Genomic DNA, 18,434 nt, shown 5'->3' with positions numbered 1-18,434 from the left:
CCCATTTTTGGCATAAGTTAGTGTAGTTCTCATACAGTACAGTCCCTTAAGGATGAGTACTGATTATGCGATGCAACACCAGTTCAGCACTCTGTTTTACTGTACTGTACATGGTGTCCTGTACAGATCAGTCTGGTGCTGATAACCACCAATTCGGCTCATTGCTTCCTTGATGGAACATACCGTTCTGCCCTACCTCAGATCCCTGTTTATGAGTGAACGAAAGCCCTGCTCGGCGGGGGTTAGTGCTTCGCAACTCTTGGGCCGTAGGTTCGAATCCAGCTCGGTCTGGGTTTTCTCTCGCAGTTCAAGAATGTGTTTCAGTGAATGGTTGTCCGTCTGTAATGAGTGACTACATGAGTGAATGAGTGTTTGTGATTGTCTTGCAATGGACTAGCAGCCCATCCAGGGTGTACCCTGTCTCACACCCTGTGCTTCTTCCGTGGCCTCCGCACCAATGTAGCTCCGTATTAGAGAAGCAGCTATTGATGGATGGATGGATGGATGGAAGTCTGTCTCCTCAGTTGTCATGATGGGGCTTGGGTTCAATTATTTTGTAAGAGGTTAAAACAAACTTCAACAAAACACAGCAATGTGTTCTCTACGAATATTTTCTTGTGGATATGACTATGGCTGATGATGGTGAACTGACTTCTGGCCACGTTTGATTAATGCTTACATGCTTTTTTTTTTTTTGCAGCAAGTAATTATGTCCAAATATGTGGGTTGTTGGGATTATGCAATCTAATGAAACGAATGAGATTTGGCAGAGTAATAATTAAAGATCCAAAAGCAGGAAGGGGTGGTTGAAATGCCCACTGAAATAGCACGTGCCTAATTATTAAGCCACAAAACCTTTAAATGGAAAGTCACGTGTGGGCTAATTCAGCCAAATATTTGATTAAGTCAGGTAATCAAGTGAATTGAGCAATTAATTATCTCTCCAGGGGTTGGGGAGTTACAGCTGTCTGGTTGTGTGAACAGACGAACTATACGGTTCTAATCTGGAGAGCATCGGTACAAACTGGTTTAAGCAGATCCTGAATTTCAGAGTGCATCTGACACCAAGAACCACTTGAAGCCAAACGAGGTTGTAGGTGGTATGTAGGTTGGTAATTTGGGGAATTTTTATGGATCGGGAGGCTTCCTGCGGTTTAACAAGACAATTCTCAGATGGCTGGAGTTTGGAGAAGATTGATGGCTCTGTCAGTAAAAGGAAGTGCAAAGCAGAAGATCTTTGAGGAGCGACGCAGGAGAAGGAGCTGTCAGTGTGTGGTAGAGTGGGACCGGCGGAGCAGCTTGAAAGCTGACATTGCGCCGAACGAGCGGCTGTGTCAGTGTTGCGTGCACGGGAATCTTCGTTCATTTGCCCGTTTTCGCCGTTTCCATTTAGAAGCCGTCACTCAACGGCGGGGGCCTCGGGCCGAGCACACTTAGCAGCATTAGAACCGAGACTGTACAGCACAAGCCGCAACAGGGGTGGGAAAAATGCAAAGCAAAATAAAAGCGAAAGCATAACATCAGGTCTGGTCAGACGGGGGAGAAAAAAAAAAAAAAATCTCAGCTCACATGTTGACAGCGGTGCAGTCACTTCCCACATGGTGCCAGGAAGGACCAGTTTAATGCAGGAGTGCCATGGCCGCCCACCGTTCTCTTCTGATTTTGCACTGGAGAGTGTGTTTGTACACAGGTTGGGCCAAACTGCTGCAAGAAGTGTTGGATGCTCTTGGAGAGCTCTTACACACTTACGCCAAAAGCATTGTGAAGGTGCTTTCTGCATGACTAAAGGATTTCCATATCTGTGTCGTGTGGATATGATGAGCTCCCAGGGAGAGAGAGAGAGAGAGACGGTGTTCGGGGGGCTCAGCTCCGCATGGCTCCTCTAAAACCACGGGGGTGACAGGTATAACACAGACAGGCCCTCAGCAATGCGAAGAACTCTGGGAAGGTTAATGTAATGTTGTGCTGTCACATTCCTTTGAGGGTCTCCACATCTTCTGTTGTTCTTCTTTGAACGCTGCATGGAAGAGGAAGCTGGGGCTTTCAAGACCGTGAACCTGCTGTGGGGGGGAGGGGGGAACGCTCCGGGAAGTTCTCTGACTTACATCGAAAGAGCATCTCTGTGCTAAACCTGACTTGGTGCTGACCTCACGGTTCAAGCCCAAGTGCAGACGTGCCTCTTGTGTAGGTCTATACGTGGCAGCCTTGAAAAGCTTACATGGGCTTCAACCGCTCTTGATGACAGACCGACCGGCTGGATGAGCCTCTCGGGGTTGCGCCGATTTTCATGGCGTGCTCAATAGGCCCGTCGCTTCGGGGTAGAGCCGACATCCAAGCAAAAGTGGTCCACCGGTGGGCTTCTCACCAGCAGGTAGGCATCCCCTCCTCGTGCAGAAGGGCCTTCTTTTGTGCCTTAGCGTTGCGATGCGCCTCCGTCTTCAGCCCGTGGGTGACGTTTGGGGGCAGAGATGTGAGCGTACTTGCCAAAGGCAACGGGGGAGGGAAAGCGAAGGGATGCCATGTGCAGTCTGTCCTGATTTTTATTTATCTTTCAAGAGCCAATGAAATTACAGAATATCTTCCCTCATACTGTGGCACTTCTTACTAAAGTTAAAAAATAATAGTAATAAAACAGGATATTTTACTAGCTTTATGGAGGTAATGCTTCCGTGGAAGAGTGCGGAGTCAAGTCCCTCTGATTTGTCAGTGGAACCCCATTATTTTTAAAAGAAGTAGAAGTTACTAGTGCTGTGAGGTGTATCTGTGGCTCATCTAGTACCTGCGATACTCAAACTATGGTTAAAGTTTGCATGTAAATTGCTTCCCTTTTGCCATGTTCCGTGGGGGGGGTACCCATGTCACACCTTGACTTATTCATCAAAGTGCAGTTCATTCTCCAAAGTGCTTTTTAGATGGCCTGAACAGTGCATGAATTCAGCAGAAAGTGTTTTCCTTTGTTTCCATGAGTTTGAGATCTGCCTTGCGATACCAACATGTTCCCTGTTCTCACACCCAGAACGGCACATGTGCTGTGAACGTTTCCGCTATTGCTGTGTTCTTGTTAGTCATTTCCTTCTAGTGGCAGTGCGTTCACTGTGCATTATGCACGACACTTGCTTATGCTATGTGCTCACACGTGCTGCTGGCAGGTGGAGCTCTGATGGAGGATGGTGGTGGGGTGTGGAAGGCAGTCCTTCCTGCTGATATGACATTTCTAAGAGACCCTGCCGTCACCTGCATGGCTTCACCGCACAGGCTCCACTGACTAGACAGTATCTCTCCTTCTCCTTCCATCCTTCAGATATAACAGAGAGGCCAAAAAGTACGGTAAAAATGACACCGTCAGCGGTTCTGGCCCAGAATGCAACACCTGCGTCAGGATGCTGGGTACGCAAAAGAGAATGTCTGGGTTGCTCCCAGGACTAAAGGCTTGAACGTTGTTTACTACAGCTGCCTTTGACTTGGACTCAAGCCTTTACCGTGCTGTAGAAGTTTGCTGCTCTTCATTTACAATTCCGTCAGGATAAAACGCTCAACCTCCGGTAGCATGAAATCCATCTCCAGATCCCCCCGTAAAAGCACATTAGAAAGTAGTCGAAACCTTGGCACCGAGCAGCAGGGACTCTCTAGTGGCTTTTAGAGGAGTTCTGAGGGATCTTAGAGATAGAAGAGCGGGGACACTCTGCGTTCGGCACCGAAAGGGTTTACCGCTTCCTTCTATTCCAGACGGCCCGTTTCGGAGAAAACACTTTGGAGGGCTGCGGAGCGCGACGTGTGTTGCAAAGGCAAAGTGCACACAGTCACTGGAGTGGACAGTTGGAATGGCCCAGCTGTTCACCATCACAGCAAATGAGCGATTTGTGATAATTTAGGGCTGGCTGGGGATGGTGCAGCTCAGATACAAATACCGCTGTAATTAGATAAGTGTGTCACCATGGAGATTACAGATGTAATTGCAGCCAAGCAACGAAAGCACAACTTGGACATAACTTTGCAGCCAATCAGGAGCTTGAGCAAATCAGAAATTAAAATTTATTATTAGCACATTGCCATTCCTGACTACTCACACGTTTTCTCGAAGTCATTTTAGTACCACTGCCTTTTTCGGGTAGCACGGGGTCCCTGAACAGTTTTGAAGAATGAAATGATCTTTAGCACGAGGGATAAAAATAATTATGCAATTAAATCTTGTTTATTTGCAGGGACTTTCCTCAGTTTCAAATTGATTGTTTCCATGTTAAATTAATCTGTGACAAAGTGCTTCTAATTATCATGTATTGATCATTAGTAGGCATCTGCAAAAGACACATTTAATTAGTCTTTTGGTTTTTGTCGTACAGATTGTTTTGATACTTTTTGCTGCACAGCTTCAGCAAAATGTCAATCGTGTGTTAATTGCCTAATTTAAAATGTGTCCTTAACGGCACAGGTCCCGCACGTAGATGTGAAGTCCAGAGGCACAGGGGGGTTCCTGCAATTTGGAGCCCAGCCATGTGCTCATCACTGAGTGTCTCTGTCCCTCTTCAGGAGGATGTCCAATTCCTGGCTGAGCACAGGCTGGTTCACCATGGCCATTGCGCTGGAGCTCTGCGAGAGGATCAACGTTTACGGCATGGTGGCGCCCGATTTCTGCAGGTGAGTTCCGCTCCGATAGCGACGGAGTAGAGTGACGCGTCGCAGACCTGACGCAACTTGCTCCCCGGAACAATGGAATCCTTCCTGACCTCAACGATAGACAGCACATATTTAAAGCTCCTTGCGTATGTGCTCAAAACAATAACTGCTTGATAAATAAAATAGCCTTTTATGCCTGTGTGCCACTACGGTTTTTGCTTACAGTGAAGATTCTTTGTTTGCCATTATTAAAATGAAATTGTTTCTCGAAAGGAGCAGAAAACGCTTGCTCAGAACGAACTGTTTAACTCATTTGCATATCGCAAGAATCAAATCCGACGTTCTCACTGTGATACTGCATCATTACGGTTGAGCTAGCGAGCAGCAGCGCGCCATGGACCGCGGGAGATATACTGCGGTGGTGCCTCTCCCTCCGCTGGCCATCGATCAGCGGGCTCCCATTACCCAGCCTGCACTGCTTTAGCTTTGATCAAATCAGTGAAACTAAGTCTCCCTTCTCCCGGTATCATGCAGGGAGCCTTACCACCCCTCAGTCCCCTACCATTACTACGAGCCCTCTGGGTCGGACGAGTGCACCATGTACATCTCGCACGAGCGAGGCCGCCGCGGCAGCCACCACCGCTTCATCACGGAAAAGCGCGTCTTCGCCAACTGGGCACGGACATTCGACATCCACTTCTACCAGCCCAACTGGAGCCCCGGGCCGCCTGCCGCTAACTGGACGGCTAACGCCACCCGGAGCACGTGACTGCCGGCCAGGCCGGGGGAGACCCCCTGCATACAACTGCCACTGACAGGACCACATGGGAGAGACTCCCCACAGGCAACAAGCAGCGTGTGACCCTGCCCACCGACAGGACCCTCTTTCTCCTCCCACCTCTTCACCTGGAGCCAAGGGGCTTGGGAGGAGCCTGGTAAAACACACGACACATTCTGGGGACAGCGGCTTGCTTAATTGCTTTCAGCTCAACCTCCTTCAGCCATAAAATTTCTTTCTTTCCCCTCCTTGGGAGTGTAAAACTGCAGCGCGTGTCACTAATTACTATAGTTTGCAGGTGATTAATGAGACTGCTGCTTTTTTTGTCCTTTTGTGCTACTGGAGGCAGCAGTCGGGGTTCGAGGCGCGGAAACCATCGGTCCTGTTGGGCTTCTGTTTCACACCAGGGCCCATCCAGCTGACCAGCTGCTCTTAAACCGGCACCGTGATGATATTGCAGGTGGAACACTTTCTCTGTAGTGCTGGAGAAGCACAGTGAGAACATCCTGGGTTATGTGATGTGATCCTGTGGTAAGGATGATGCAGCAAAATCATGCTTTGAGTCACTTTAGTATTTATCTAATTTAGCTATTTAATTTACCCCTTTATTTAAAATGAAAACAATGCCTCTGGTATTTTTTACTTTATAGAGACTGTCAACTTCACTGATGCTGAAATGTGGTACAGATGCTGCCATTCAGAAATACAGCTCGATATCAAAGCAAAGCTACTGAGCTTCAGATCCAGAACTGCTATAAATTTTGTTTTAATTCACATACCAGATGTTTCAGCATTTTGACATTTTTTACAGTCCCTGTTGCTTTGCCATTTTTCCAATTTTTTTCCCCCCTCCTACCGGCACAACAGTGAAACAAATGTGTTTCACCTGAATGTAAAAAATACACTATGGCTGCACAGTGATCTCTTGCCGTTACTCTGTTTATTTCAGTGGTTCTTTCACACCGAGGACTCCAGGGGGGTAGAACATTGCTGGGTCTGGGTCAACTCTAGCTCTGTTGTCTTTACCCTGTTCCAGCCAGCAATTTGGAAGAAAGGTGTTAAAAGCCCATTCTACTTTCCATTGCAACTTGCTCTCTCAAAGTCAGCGAGATATAGCTTTATAAGACACAGATCGGACTGAAACTTGCAGTAAACAAACTCTTCAGGCTTTTACGGCCGAGACCCACGGCTGTTAAATGAGAGCTAGCATGATATTGTTTATCTAGCGTTACAGCAGTCAGCCAATAACTGAACTGTCAGCACTGCAACACTGTTTGCTGTCATAGCAGAACATGAAGTAGTACATGTAGCACAAGCTAAATGCTTTCCTGGTGCCAGCTTTGAAAGATTGCTTCTGAATGGAGTAGCTAGCACTTTAAACAAATTCCGTTGCATAGCTGAGATTTAGGTGTATATGTACACTATTACCTGTATGGGATGAACTGGAGAGAGGAGTGAAAGCAAAGCAACCCACAAGTGGCCTACATCTCTGGGAATTGCTGCAGAAGACCTGGGAAGACACATGGGAGCATTTCCTGATCAAACTTTTAACTGACTACCTTGTGAAAACTAGTTTCCAGCAAGTGCAGCTGGTAGCGTAGTGGTTAGAGCTACTGCCTTTGGACGCAAACATTGCAGTTTTAAGCCTCACCTCCAGCTGTAGTACCCTTGAGCGAGGTACTTACCCTAAATTGCTACAGTAAAAAAAATTATCCAGCTGTGTAAATGGGTAAATAATTAAGTACCTTAACATTTTAAGTCGCTTTGGAGAAAAGCCTCAGCTGAAGAGTTAATGTAAGTGGACTCTCACTCTTCAATGGTACTGTATAACACTCCACTTAAACAAGTTTAACCAAGTTAATCTACAAGAAATGTGCAAAGACTAAATGGCTATAAAGGGGGAAATCTCATTGGTCAGAGGAGGGTGACAGTTGCAGCCTGAGGAGTTCTCAGCATCTTACTGAAACACATCACTGGCCAGGGAAGAGGCTATTGAAAACCAGACAGCTGTCCAACTGAAAATCATCCAACCTGTGCATTTTCCCCATCAGATTTAACTAATTAATGTCTTGGCTGTGTAAATTTAATCCTCAGATCTGTGATATTAGTGATTAGATTAAAAAGCTGCTGAAGTCTGACGTTCTCGAGCTGACCTCCAGCAACAGGTTTCCCTGCTGAGACCTTCCTGCCGAAACACGAGGCAGTCTTTCACCACAAACATACTGCGTGTTTGCAGCCCACCCAAAGCATTTCCACCTGTTCAAGGTTGCGCACACACATGGACAAGCCTCCCTATCAGAACAAGTCCAAAATCCATCTGATGGAAGGGACTGTATCCAAATGGAAAATTAAAAATTACATACAGAAGTGTCAATCTTACCTTCTGTCTCTCATTCCTTGCTGAAGAGAAGAAATATGGAGGGGGACAAGGATATTTATTACACATGCAGAATTGTAATTGTCTGTGTAAACCAAAGCCTTTGTTTACTAATTGACAGGCCTGAAGCTCATGCATTATTTATAAGATATGCATGGTGCCAAGAGTGTGTGAGCGCATGAGTTAAGAAATGTAAAACATCTCTTTGAATCCATCTTCACGCAAAGGACCAAGACAAATGGCAGATGCAAGCACACTGAAAGCTTGCAAATTCACGCAGGGTGGGGTGGGGGGGCAGAAAGGAATGGTCTTGTTTATCAACGGGATTCGGAAGTCTGGAAATAACTCATGAGACTGCTGGAGAGGAACTGCACAGCAGAAAAGCATCACACTTGTCCTTGAAAGGAATGACACGTTGAGGCACAAGGCTTGACGTTGAGAAGGCACTGCTCAGTCAAGTGGAGTGTTTTATCCAGCTGACTCCGATCTCCACTGAAACACCCCCCTCCCTCATGTATGCAGAGCACTGGTCTTGTGAGCTTCTTAAAAATTACAGGAGAGTGTCACTGAACTTCAACAAGTGAAGTGTTTGTCCACCTGGGTGGCCGCCTAGAACTTTCCATATCTAAACACCAGACAAGAGAAATAACATTGTGTGAACTTCTCTTGCAGTGATTGGGCTCTCATGGCCAGTTTGTCCTCACACATAAACTTGACGAATACATTAGAGACATTCTAATGTATTCGTCAATCTTTCATTTTCTGGTACTTAATACATTATAATTATGAATTCTTCAAGCTACTACTAGCCACTTCAAACTACGTTACTAGCAGCTTAGCGCATATGACCAATTTCTGCAACTGGGTATTTTACTGGAGCAATTCAGGGTAAGTACCATGGTCAAGAGAACCACAGCAAGCACAAGAAGTAAGCCTTGAAGCAGTAACCTTGTCTTTAATTGCTCCATCGGCTGCTGCATGGCTCTGCTTTTTGCGGAATTTCTGAGCAGAAGTCACAGTCTGGGACATCAGACACTGCTGCCTTCAGGTAAATTAACGTTTTACATAATAGGAAGCGACTGGCAAGGAACACGTGCCCCTTAAAAGGCAGGCCAGGTGAGAACAGTTCACAGGCACCCTGTGTTATTTATGCAGCCAGCAAGCCATTGCTGGCGATGTTTATTCTCCTGAAAGGCAGTTGACCTCGTCCTTTCCCCCTTTATTAAGCTCAACAGCGAGCTGCAGCTCAATACCTTTTATCACAGAGCGAAGGGCTCTCCAGCGCCTGCCATCACTGGCTACAGAAGCTCATGTTCCCCTGCAGCTGTGTGTTTGGCTGGCCTTGCAATCTGGAATAAGTTGAAAAATAAAAAATGTGGAAAAAAAAAGGCGGAGAGAGGAGGACTTCATCATATGTGAGGTTGTTGGGGGGTGGGGGTAAAAATAGCCCCAGAGATAAGTTTATTGAACTGATCTATTAACTTTTCTCCCTCGCTGCCGTTCCACTACCCCTCTTCTCCACCACAAGTTTCCCGTCCCTTTAGACAGAGAACTCCGGCTGAAGACAAAGAGCTTTTTGTGGTGCGTTTTTCCCGGTGCCATGTTCCTGAACCATTAACACCTGCCTCTGTCCAAAAGACCGGTTCACCTAAAGATTAAAATAAAAAGGATATTTTTGTAGCTGAAAGCATGTTTGTCGGTGTGACTCAAGTAAAGAAAAAAAAAGCCCCAACAATAACTTTTCATATATACAATATAAAATGTTGCCTCTATATACTTGGCACATACATTTGTTTCCTTAAAACATGAAAAAGCAATTTGGGAAAATTAAGATAATGATAAAATTACCCTTTTTACATTTCCTGTAATGTACAAAAATTGTTCCTCCAATTTATCTGTAATATTACAGTGCGAGGGGGGAAAAAAGTCCAAATTATTTTCTTTTTCAGATTCATTATTTCTTTCAATAATTCCTATCCTGTCATGCAGTACAAAGTAATTGCATATGTGCATTTATGTAATTATACCTTGGTCACAATGGAACAGGGATGAAATTATAAACCCAGTGACAAAACTGGGTAATTTTACAAATGACAGCCATTATCACAGAAACCATTAACAATAAGTTAGGTAGAAAATTTGGCAAGTTTTCATGCAAATTTGGCAGTAACAAGAAGAGATTTTTAGCTCAGGCTATTCTAATAAAAACTCGTTATAACACCCCGTAACTATTGTAGCACAGTATGAATAATTCCTCCCAGTAGTGTCCTCAATTCGTAGATAAAGATGATTATGAGGCGGCTGCAAATCAACAACCCCCCACAGTCCAGTCCCTGCTGATAAGAGGCTACAGAACTGGCATCCGCGAGAGGACCAAACCGATATGCCGGGAAACGCAACAAAAGCTTCTGGTTTTGTTCTAGCGCTGTCGCCGGGTCACGTTTGCTCACCTCCAGGTCGCCTGATCCAACAAGGCTTCTTGTCGCAGAAGAGCATGGAAACACAGCTGCCGTGGTCCAGGAGACGACACCTGGTCTCCCACTGAGATGAAGTGAGCAGAACAGAGCCAGCGTGGAAGGAGAGCGTCTGGTCCCCGGACGGGGGGCCATTCTTCTTCAGCATAGCAATGAGGACACCATTTTATTATAGCACTTTTTTTAAAATTTTTTTTATTTACCTGCTGCCTTCACTCAACCAGTTACAACAGCGTAAAGAAGGTTAGCAAAGGTGCACAGAAAAATACTTACAGAAATTAAATTTTTCTTTTACTTATTTGAAACAGTAGAACATAGTTGGGTTAAGTACTGCTCAATAATTACAACAGATGGACATTTTCTGTGAGTCAGACCTGCATCATCTTAGTGAAAAGTCCCCTTTGTCACCCAGTGAGAGACAGAAAGAATTTATGCCGGAGCTAAACCCTTCATTAAATAAAATGAACAAAGAGGAGGGCGAAAGGTCTAAGAACCCAATGTGTATTTGAAAGCTACTTTAAATTCGTAAAGCTTGTGAATAAGAGAGCTCTGTATGTTTAGATGTATTTCCGATGGATGAATGAAAGGATTCTCTGGTATCACACACTGCCTTTGTACTTGTACATGTATACTTTCTTTTATTCCTTTTTATAATGTAACCACACTTGCAGCCAAGAGACCATTCAAACGTGCCGTCGTCCTTCACAGTAGTACCAAGGAGGCCGTTACGAGCAAACAGGTTCGAATTGACACTGAACCTAAGAGAAACTGCAAGCAGCCACCGGCTAAGAGTACATTACCATATTCGAGTGCTCTTACTATGACTGGCGTGTCACCTTTTGGGAAGCACCATTATCTTTTATTGCAACGGCACCATTTTATAGGGGAATCATATCAAGACTTTGCAAAGCTAAACATAATAGGCAGCAGAAAAAAAAGTACATAAGGAGCAAAGCAGTGAGTTTCACCCCTATACTGCCTTTGCTTTCACCATATCAGTGTAGTGGTGTCCATTTACGGGGTCCTGAGTCGGACCGCTGCGGTGCCAACGATCCCTCTGACTGGTTTTTCATCTTTCGCCAACGACATTAGGAAGAGGGGAGAAAACCCATTTACCTGTAAAGAATATAAATAAAATTCTGGACTGTGGGGTGAGAATGGAAACTAGTAGATATTTACATTGAGGCCATTTGGAAAAATGGAAAGAACCGGGCCGCGGTGATCGAATGGCATTATCCATCACATTAGAACATGGTCTTCTACGAGAGGGAGGAGGGGTGCCGAAATGCATTAGCTCCCGTGCCTACAGTGGCAGCGTTGGCTCGGCCGGCTGTTAGCGCTCCCCCCAGGGCCGAGCTCAGCACCCAGCCACAGCAAGCCCCATAAAAAGCGCCCGCACTGCCCTTCCATTTAAGCTGCGGCTACTGCTAAAATATGTAAAACAGGGCAGGCTTTCAGCGGAATGAAATCCACATTGGAGCCCTTCGTCCGTGCGGCAGGCGATCCATCACGCCTCAGTCTGATGCCGAGTGCAGAACGTATGAAACGGCAGATAATAAATAACGGCTTGCTGAGGAATGAAAGGGACAGGCGCAAATCTTCATAACTTGGCTCTCAGTAAACAATGCGTCCATTCACAGGGCAAAACACGATCCCACAATAACTGGACTGTTCTCAAGAGAGAAAGTTTTGTCGAGCATAGAAGTTGGCTTCTTGTACTGTGTCACGACTCAACTGTTAAGCCCTGCGTGCTTTCAAAGTCAATCATTTAAGTTATTAAAACAAAACAAAAAAAAACAAACAAAAAAGAGCTGTCATGTTGTATCCAGAATGACGTGAGGACCCTTGTCAAGCTCCTGCAACCTTTTGTTACTGGTACCAAAGAGTACACCACGAGTGTGTTGGTACAGCATCCTACCACATCGAAGTCAGCCAAAAAAAAAAAAAAAAGTCAAAGGAGGAGGTGGAATGGGGTCATTCCAGTAATGTGGCAGATTCCTTTCTCACCCACTACAAGAGGCTTGGGACCCCCAGGCAGAGCTTGGGGGAGGGTCTTAGAAGATGTGCTTGAGGTGTTTGATGCCGTAGGTCTTGAAGAACACAAGCAGGATGAGGGTCCAAAGGCCCAGAATGAAGCCATCTGGGGGGTGCCAATCCTTCTGTTTGGGTTTCTGTCAGAAAGGCGACACAATGGGGGTGTAACACTACTCCAGCACTGTGAGACAACACATCAACCACACACAGAGCAGAGTGACAGGATCTTTAAACTACGTGACAATCATAAACACACATCACTTTGAGCAGAGAGACACGGAAACAAGAACAAGTCCTACAAACACACATCCGTGTGCCAAAGTTCCACATGATATTTGCACAGGACTTGCAGCGAATAAACTAAAATCACATGTAAGTGAAACACAAATCCACTGCTATAAAGTAATGAGCAAACTGTTAGCTGCTCTACTGCTCTAATGATATTTTTCTTCCTTTTGCCAGATTTCGCTATACGAGTGTGTTTATGGGTGTCTGTCCTGTGATGGAGTGGTGTCCCATCCAGGATGTACCCTGTATCATAACCAATGCTTCTGGGACTGGTTCCGGGCGACTGCAGCTCTGTATTGGACAAGTGATTATTGATAATGGACAACTTTTACTGTCATTTTATTTCACCTCTGTTGCTTGCAGGAGCCCGTTTTAAACACAGGAGTTAGAAAGCATGAAGTCGCATGCAATAACACGGCCAAGGCCTGTCCGTCAAACGCGTTACTGGCAATATGGGCACATTTCGCATTCAGTAGCCCCCCCCGAAGCTGTAATCAAGACAAATGGGCAATGCTGAGCTTTTCACACAAAACACAAGTTTCCAAAGGAAAACTCCCGCTGAGAGAACAAACGTTGTGGAGGGCACTATAATTACCAAAAGAAAAATTACAAAAAGACTGAAAACAAGAGAGAACCAAAACCAAGTAACAGAAAACCTCAATTAAGCACTTGAAGGTGTTTCAAAGTCTTCAGAGTTTAATCCAGCCCCCCTACGCATGAGAAGTAAGGCAGGTAATATGAAGATCATAAGATACATTTAGGGGGAAAAAAATTCCATTTACCTGCCACAAGCCACCCTCACAATTCTCCATCTCCTTTGTCTTTTACACACACACACACACACACACACACACACACACACACACACACACACACACACACGAGTCCCACTGCCATCCTAGGTACGAGCACTGAACCCATGTCCGGCAGCAGATGTCCGTTTTCCAGGCCCAGAGCCTTTGACCCTTGGAGATGGGACGTGAGATCCCCTGCTGTGCCGCTACCCGAGCGAGGAGAGCATCTCCGGAAAGAACCAGCTCAGCAAGTGCGTGTCCGAGATGCCGGCAGCCTCAACCTTCACAGCGCAGCAGGACGGGCGACTACGAGATGGCTGTAACGTGCGCGGACAGCCGCAGGCACCCAGACAAGCGTGTAATGCCCAAATTCTGCCGTTCTGGAAGAGATTGGCGAAAATAGTGCAATTATCGCTGTTGTAATATGGCTGAGCTCTCAATAATTTAACAGGCTTGCAAGCATGGTGAGCTACAGACTCAATTACATCCTGCAGAAAGAAACAGAATACAGTATTCAAGACAGACAGTGGAATGTAGGAATGACGTCCAATAAACGCACCATCTCACAACGTTCCTATATGGCAGCCGCTGTACAGGAGCACAGTGCCTTATATTTATTGAATTTGCTCATATTATTTTGTTGTTTATCTGATGCTTATAAAGTCAGCATTAACCATTTGTGGGTGGAAACATTCCAGGAGCAGTCAGGTTAAGCACTTTGCTCACAAATACTATAGAGGGATAGCTCTTGGAATTTGAACTACAGATGCACTGAGGAGGTTACAGTCTCCATTCTCAAAGGTAACCTTGAAGTATGTAGGGTCAATAGGTCCAAACTCCTCTCCCCCTACTCCAAACAATGCTGGGCTCTTGCATTTCTTAACCACCAGGAAAACCCTCTCAGTCACATCCCCAATACGTCCTCTGGCTTTCTCAAAGCCCACCTTATCTACCTGGAACAGATCCACGGGCTCATTCTTCCCCAGACAGTGAGGAAGGAGCACGAGTCCTTGCCGGTCGGGCCGAGCCACGGCTTCGTAGCAAGCTCAGCGGACAACCTTCCTAGAAGCGTATGCAGAACGCTTGCGCTTTCCGAGGTTGCAACAATTAATGTTCTGGCATAAATTCCTAAAAGCACAAATCAGTGTCAGTAGTTTGCATTTTTTTCGATCGAAAAATCTGAGTAATGCTTGTGTGTGTGACACTACACAGCTGCACCGACCCACTGGCTCTTGAGCCTCATGTTCCTTTGGGATTTTCTGTAAACGGGTACAGTATGTAAATAAATAAATTTATCGACTGTACTTAATGTGCTTTATAAATATTTCACAGGACTGAAGGCAGAAGGAACAGCGAAGGAAAGTTATTGCATTTACCTGCCAATATCAGCGTCACAGCACAAGCCTTGTCAACTGCTTTATATTCCTCTTGAGTCCTGAAGGAGCTCCACTTTTCCACAGCTTTCAGAGCAAACTACCGCCTTCCCTCTGCATCTTCTGGACAACATCGTAACCTTGGGCGTTTGACGAAGCACCTGACATCCCACCCCCCACTACGCCATCCAGCCCGAAAGAAACTTGCACAGAGAGGAGATCTGGCAAGACAGGGAGGTGCCTGCACGTGATTGGGTTGACCGTCGGGAAGGTGATGGCACTCTTGCTGATGGGAAAAAGGGCAATGAGGCCCGAGGCGAGACAGACAGTGCGGAAGCTGCAAAACAACTGCATGCTCGCATTATCGATGCCCGATGAATGTCCCGGCTGCTGAGGACACACTCGATAAAAACTGCATTGTCAGTAAAGCGTGATCCAGGTCACAAAAATAAAACATAAGGGATACCATTCTGGGTTTATCTTCTACCTGACCTAAGAGAAACTATGAAATTTTTCAAATTTATCCAGTAAATATACTTGCAATTTCATGTCTTATGTATTAGTTTAAGTCTGCACTAAATCACTCGTGCTAAGTGGTCATATTTATTTCATGCAATAATCTTTTTGTTGTCCGTGAAATCATCTGAAAAGCGAACCCTACTTTCTCACTTCATAGTGCAGAAATCCCAGGAGCGCTGCTTCAGCCCATCTCAACATAAGCTCCTAAGTCTTAATAGATGCTGTCACATGTACTGGAAAAGATGCTAGCTAGAAGGCAGTCCAGCGCACAATAAATATATTCAAACCCATGAGACAAACTACAGCCACGTCTGAAATAAAAGTTTGGAAGCTACACATTATCCATGTCTCCAACTGTTAATGATAAACATGGTGCAGTTACCAGGATCCATCCTGAAAATACTAAATAACTTTTACTCCCTTCAGGAGGAACACAAGATGGGGATGAATGTACAACTCTTCAAAAATGTTTTATGCAGCACTGCTTGAAAGAATGTGAACCCCTTGTGCCCCTTGGTTGTACCACAAAATAGTTATTTCATGAATGTAATGTAAATGTAAGAAGTGTTTCTCATCTGACATAATAGGTGTGTAATTATCAATTCCATATGTCAGATTAGAGGAAATTAGAAAAAACGGAAGTGGTCCAGGTATGAAAATTTACATTATTTATTCATTTAGCTGATGGTTTTCTCCAAAGCAATGTACATCTCATAGAAAATAGTTTCTGCATTGCATTAGGAGAAAGCGAGACATAGTTGCAGATGCATGATTCTTAAGTATAGTCAGTTTGTTTCTTTCCACCATATGGACCAATGTTCATTGTTAACTTACAGTGTTGAGGCACTGACAACTATTTACCCATTTGTATAGTTGGGTAATTTTACTGGAGCAATTTAGGGGAAGGACCTTGCTCAAGGGTACTACAGCTGGAGGTGAGACTCAAACCCGTGACCATTGGGTCACAAGGCAGCAGCTCTAACCACTACGCTACTAGCCGCCCCCCTGCCAAAATAAGTGAACCCCTAGTTGCATTGGGTAAACCAAGTAGAATCGGGTGTGTAAATCATAATCATTCATTTTGTAAAGTTTAAGATTTATATGTTTAATATTTTATACAAGAATGATGACTATCCCTTCACATACCTTCAAACAGCACTGCATTTGACCCTCCACAAGTAAGGGAAAAACACACAAAACGCCAAAATTAACACAAGTTCTTCTTCATTTCACCAATAGCGAGAGAGTAAAAATGTGGTTTTATCACTGCAATGAAAAATTACATGTGCCATTTCCTTAGGCTGAGTAGCACTGTTGGGTGGCCATCGTGCCTTATCAGTACACGACCAGAAAAGACAACATCTCTTATCAATGTTCACTTCCAAAGAATGGTATGCTGAAGGCAGCAACATCATCAGTTATCCTGACAGAAAACAATGCTCAAACAATAAAAGAACTTTTTTTTTTTGCAGGGCGTTGAACAGCGGAGGGCCACCGACAGCCGTTCATTTTTAACGACACGTTCTATTTTCTGAAGGCAGATTGCAGAATGTCAAACTGTCACGGTAATAAACCCACATTAGATGTCAGAGATGGGGGCCAGTGAAAAGAATCCATCATACAAAACAAAATAACAGGGATAAAAAGGCATGTTGCACCTTAAAGTGATTTTTTTTCCCTCCTTTTTTTAAACGAGTGTTTGGCACGCTGCATCAATTCGAATGCAAAGCACTGCGGGCGCAGCGAGCCCAACCTCATTCCGAGCCCCACACTGCATTCGGTGAGCCGCTACATCAATCAACTATTTATTCACCCCAAAATGAGGATCTGTGAATGTGGTTACCGCTGTGATGTACTGAATAACTGCCGGCCAAAGTCCTGCACTTTCTGTCAAAGGCAACAAAATTGTAGGTGTTTCCATAGTTGACATGAAAGCGGAGCTATTAAAATAGGATAGAGCTTGCTGCACACTGGCCTGGATCACATTCTCTGCCATTAACCAGTCACTTTTTGAAATGAAGGGCCTCAAATATACTGACCCATCATTTTCAGACAGAAACCAACCAATGAAATATGTCTAAATTAGTAAGCGCATGGCAGTCTGTACACAGTAGTTTATAAAAATAAAAAGCATCCCACCGTTTTCACTGTACGTAACCTGCAGAATTTAATTCACACCATGTTCAGTATGAAAGGCAGCGGAATGTACATCGCTCCTCTTTGTTTTGCCTTAAAATGAACCCTCTTGCACTGCTGATCAGCGTTCCACTACAAGATCCATTGCATGGCCCTACTTTGCGAAGACCGTCCTTTCAGCCAAGTGTCATTTTCGCCAGATCTCGGGTGTCGTTTCCACCCTCTGTAAGGATCACCAGTGGGCTTATGCTGGACACCATCAGCCAACGCGTCTTTCTGGCAGGGTCTCTGAGAGGCTGTGGCTACGTAACTAAAAGCAACGTAGAAATGCCACTGTGTAAGCAGAAGCCATTAGCAGCAAGAAAGCGCTTCTGTTCCTTATTTGAAGTGTCCCTTCTCCCAAAAGCCTCACGCACCAGGGACAGAATAAAATACACATGTAATTCCAGAGGTACTTAGAATTCATGGACTTGTACAAAATAAAGGGATTCAGCTCCTGCACTGCATCTCAGCATTTTAAATATTAAAATGGAATTTGTATCATCCATTTTAATAGAAATGTGGAAATTTTTCATGGTCAAGTAAAATCACAATCCTGGGTGATGTAGTGTCCAATTTTTCATGCCCCCCGATACTCGGCTTTGTCGATGTCGGGTTCAAGAAATTCGAGTTAAAAACCATTCGTCTGCAACAAGGTCGTAAGGCAGGTATCCTCTATTTAAACACTGGATTGCTTCTCGCATCCAAAACAAGCCCAAGTCTAGAGTTTTTCCATTTCCTATGACAGGTGCGGTGTGCTGTGGGGCGGCTGCTTAAGCAGGGTTACCAGCCACCTCGATTTTACAAAAAGTACTTATTTTCAACATGGGCACTACTTGAAAGTCTTCCAGCATCAAAACTCAAGAGGCCACATGTGAAAAGGGATAATGGGGAGAGGAATTTTTTTGCAATTTCAATGATCCTAAAATAAGAAATACCTGTAATAATGGAAGTGGCTGTTCATTATTAATTGCAGAAGGCAATAGAAGGAATACTTCAAATGCACTG

General features: G+C 44.9%; 2 protein-coding genes across 3 annotated transcripts in view; one reads left to right on the top strand and one right to left on the bottom strand.

The window, feature by feature from the left end:
• Positions 1 to 6,207, top strand: part of st6galnac5a (ST6 (alpha-N-acetyl-neuraminyl-2,3-beta-galactosyl-1,3)-N-acetylgalactosaminide alpha-2,6-sialyltransferase 5a) — a 30,435-nt gene extending 24,228 nt beyond the window's left edge. The window contains exons 4-5 of the mRNA XM_018734714.2: positions 4,528 to 4,635; positions 5,149 to 6,207. Of these exons, the coding sequence (XP_018590230.1) occupies positions 4,528 to 4,635; positions 5,149 to 5,383 (343 nt within the window). The 3' untranslated portion in view covers positions 5,384 to 6,207. The remainder of the gene's footprint in view (positions 1 to 4,527; positions 4,636 to 5,148) is intronic.
• A 4,225-nt stretch (positions 6,208 to 10,432) lies between these two features.
• Positions 10,433 to 18,434, bottom strand: part of pigk (phosphatidylinositol glycan anchor biosynthesis, class K) — a 30,489-nt gene continuing 22,487 nt past the window's right edge. The window contains exon 10 of one of the 2 annotated variants that reach the window (XM_018734640.2): positions 10,433 to 12,414. In XM_018734640.2, the coding sequence (XP_018590156.1) occupies positions 12,195 to 12,414 (220 nt within the window). In that variant the 3' untranslated portion in view covers positions 10,433 to 12,194. The remainder of the gene's footprint in view (positions 12,415 to 18,434) is intronic. The other variant, XM_018734641.2, reaches the window with a different exon arrangement.

Source organism: Scleropages formosus, chromosome 3 (assembly GCF_900964775.1).
Source record: "Scleropages formosus chromosome 3, fSclFor1.1, whole genome shotgun sequence".
In the NCBI taxonomy this organism is placed as follows: Eukaryota; Metazoa; Chordata; class Actinopteri; order Osteoglossiformes; family Osteoglossidae; genus Scleropages; species Scleropages formosus.
This window is presented reverse-complemented; position numbering and strand designations above follow the sequence as displayed.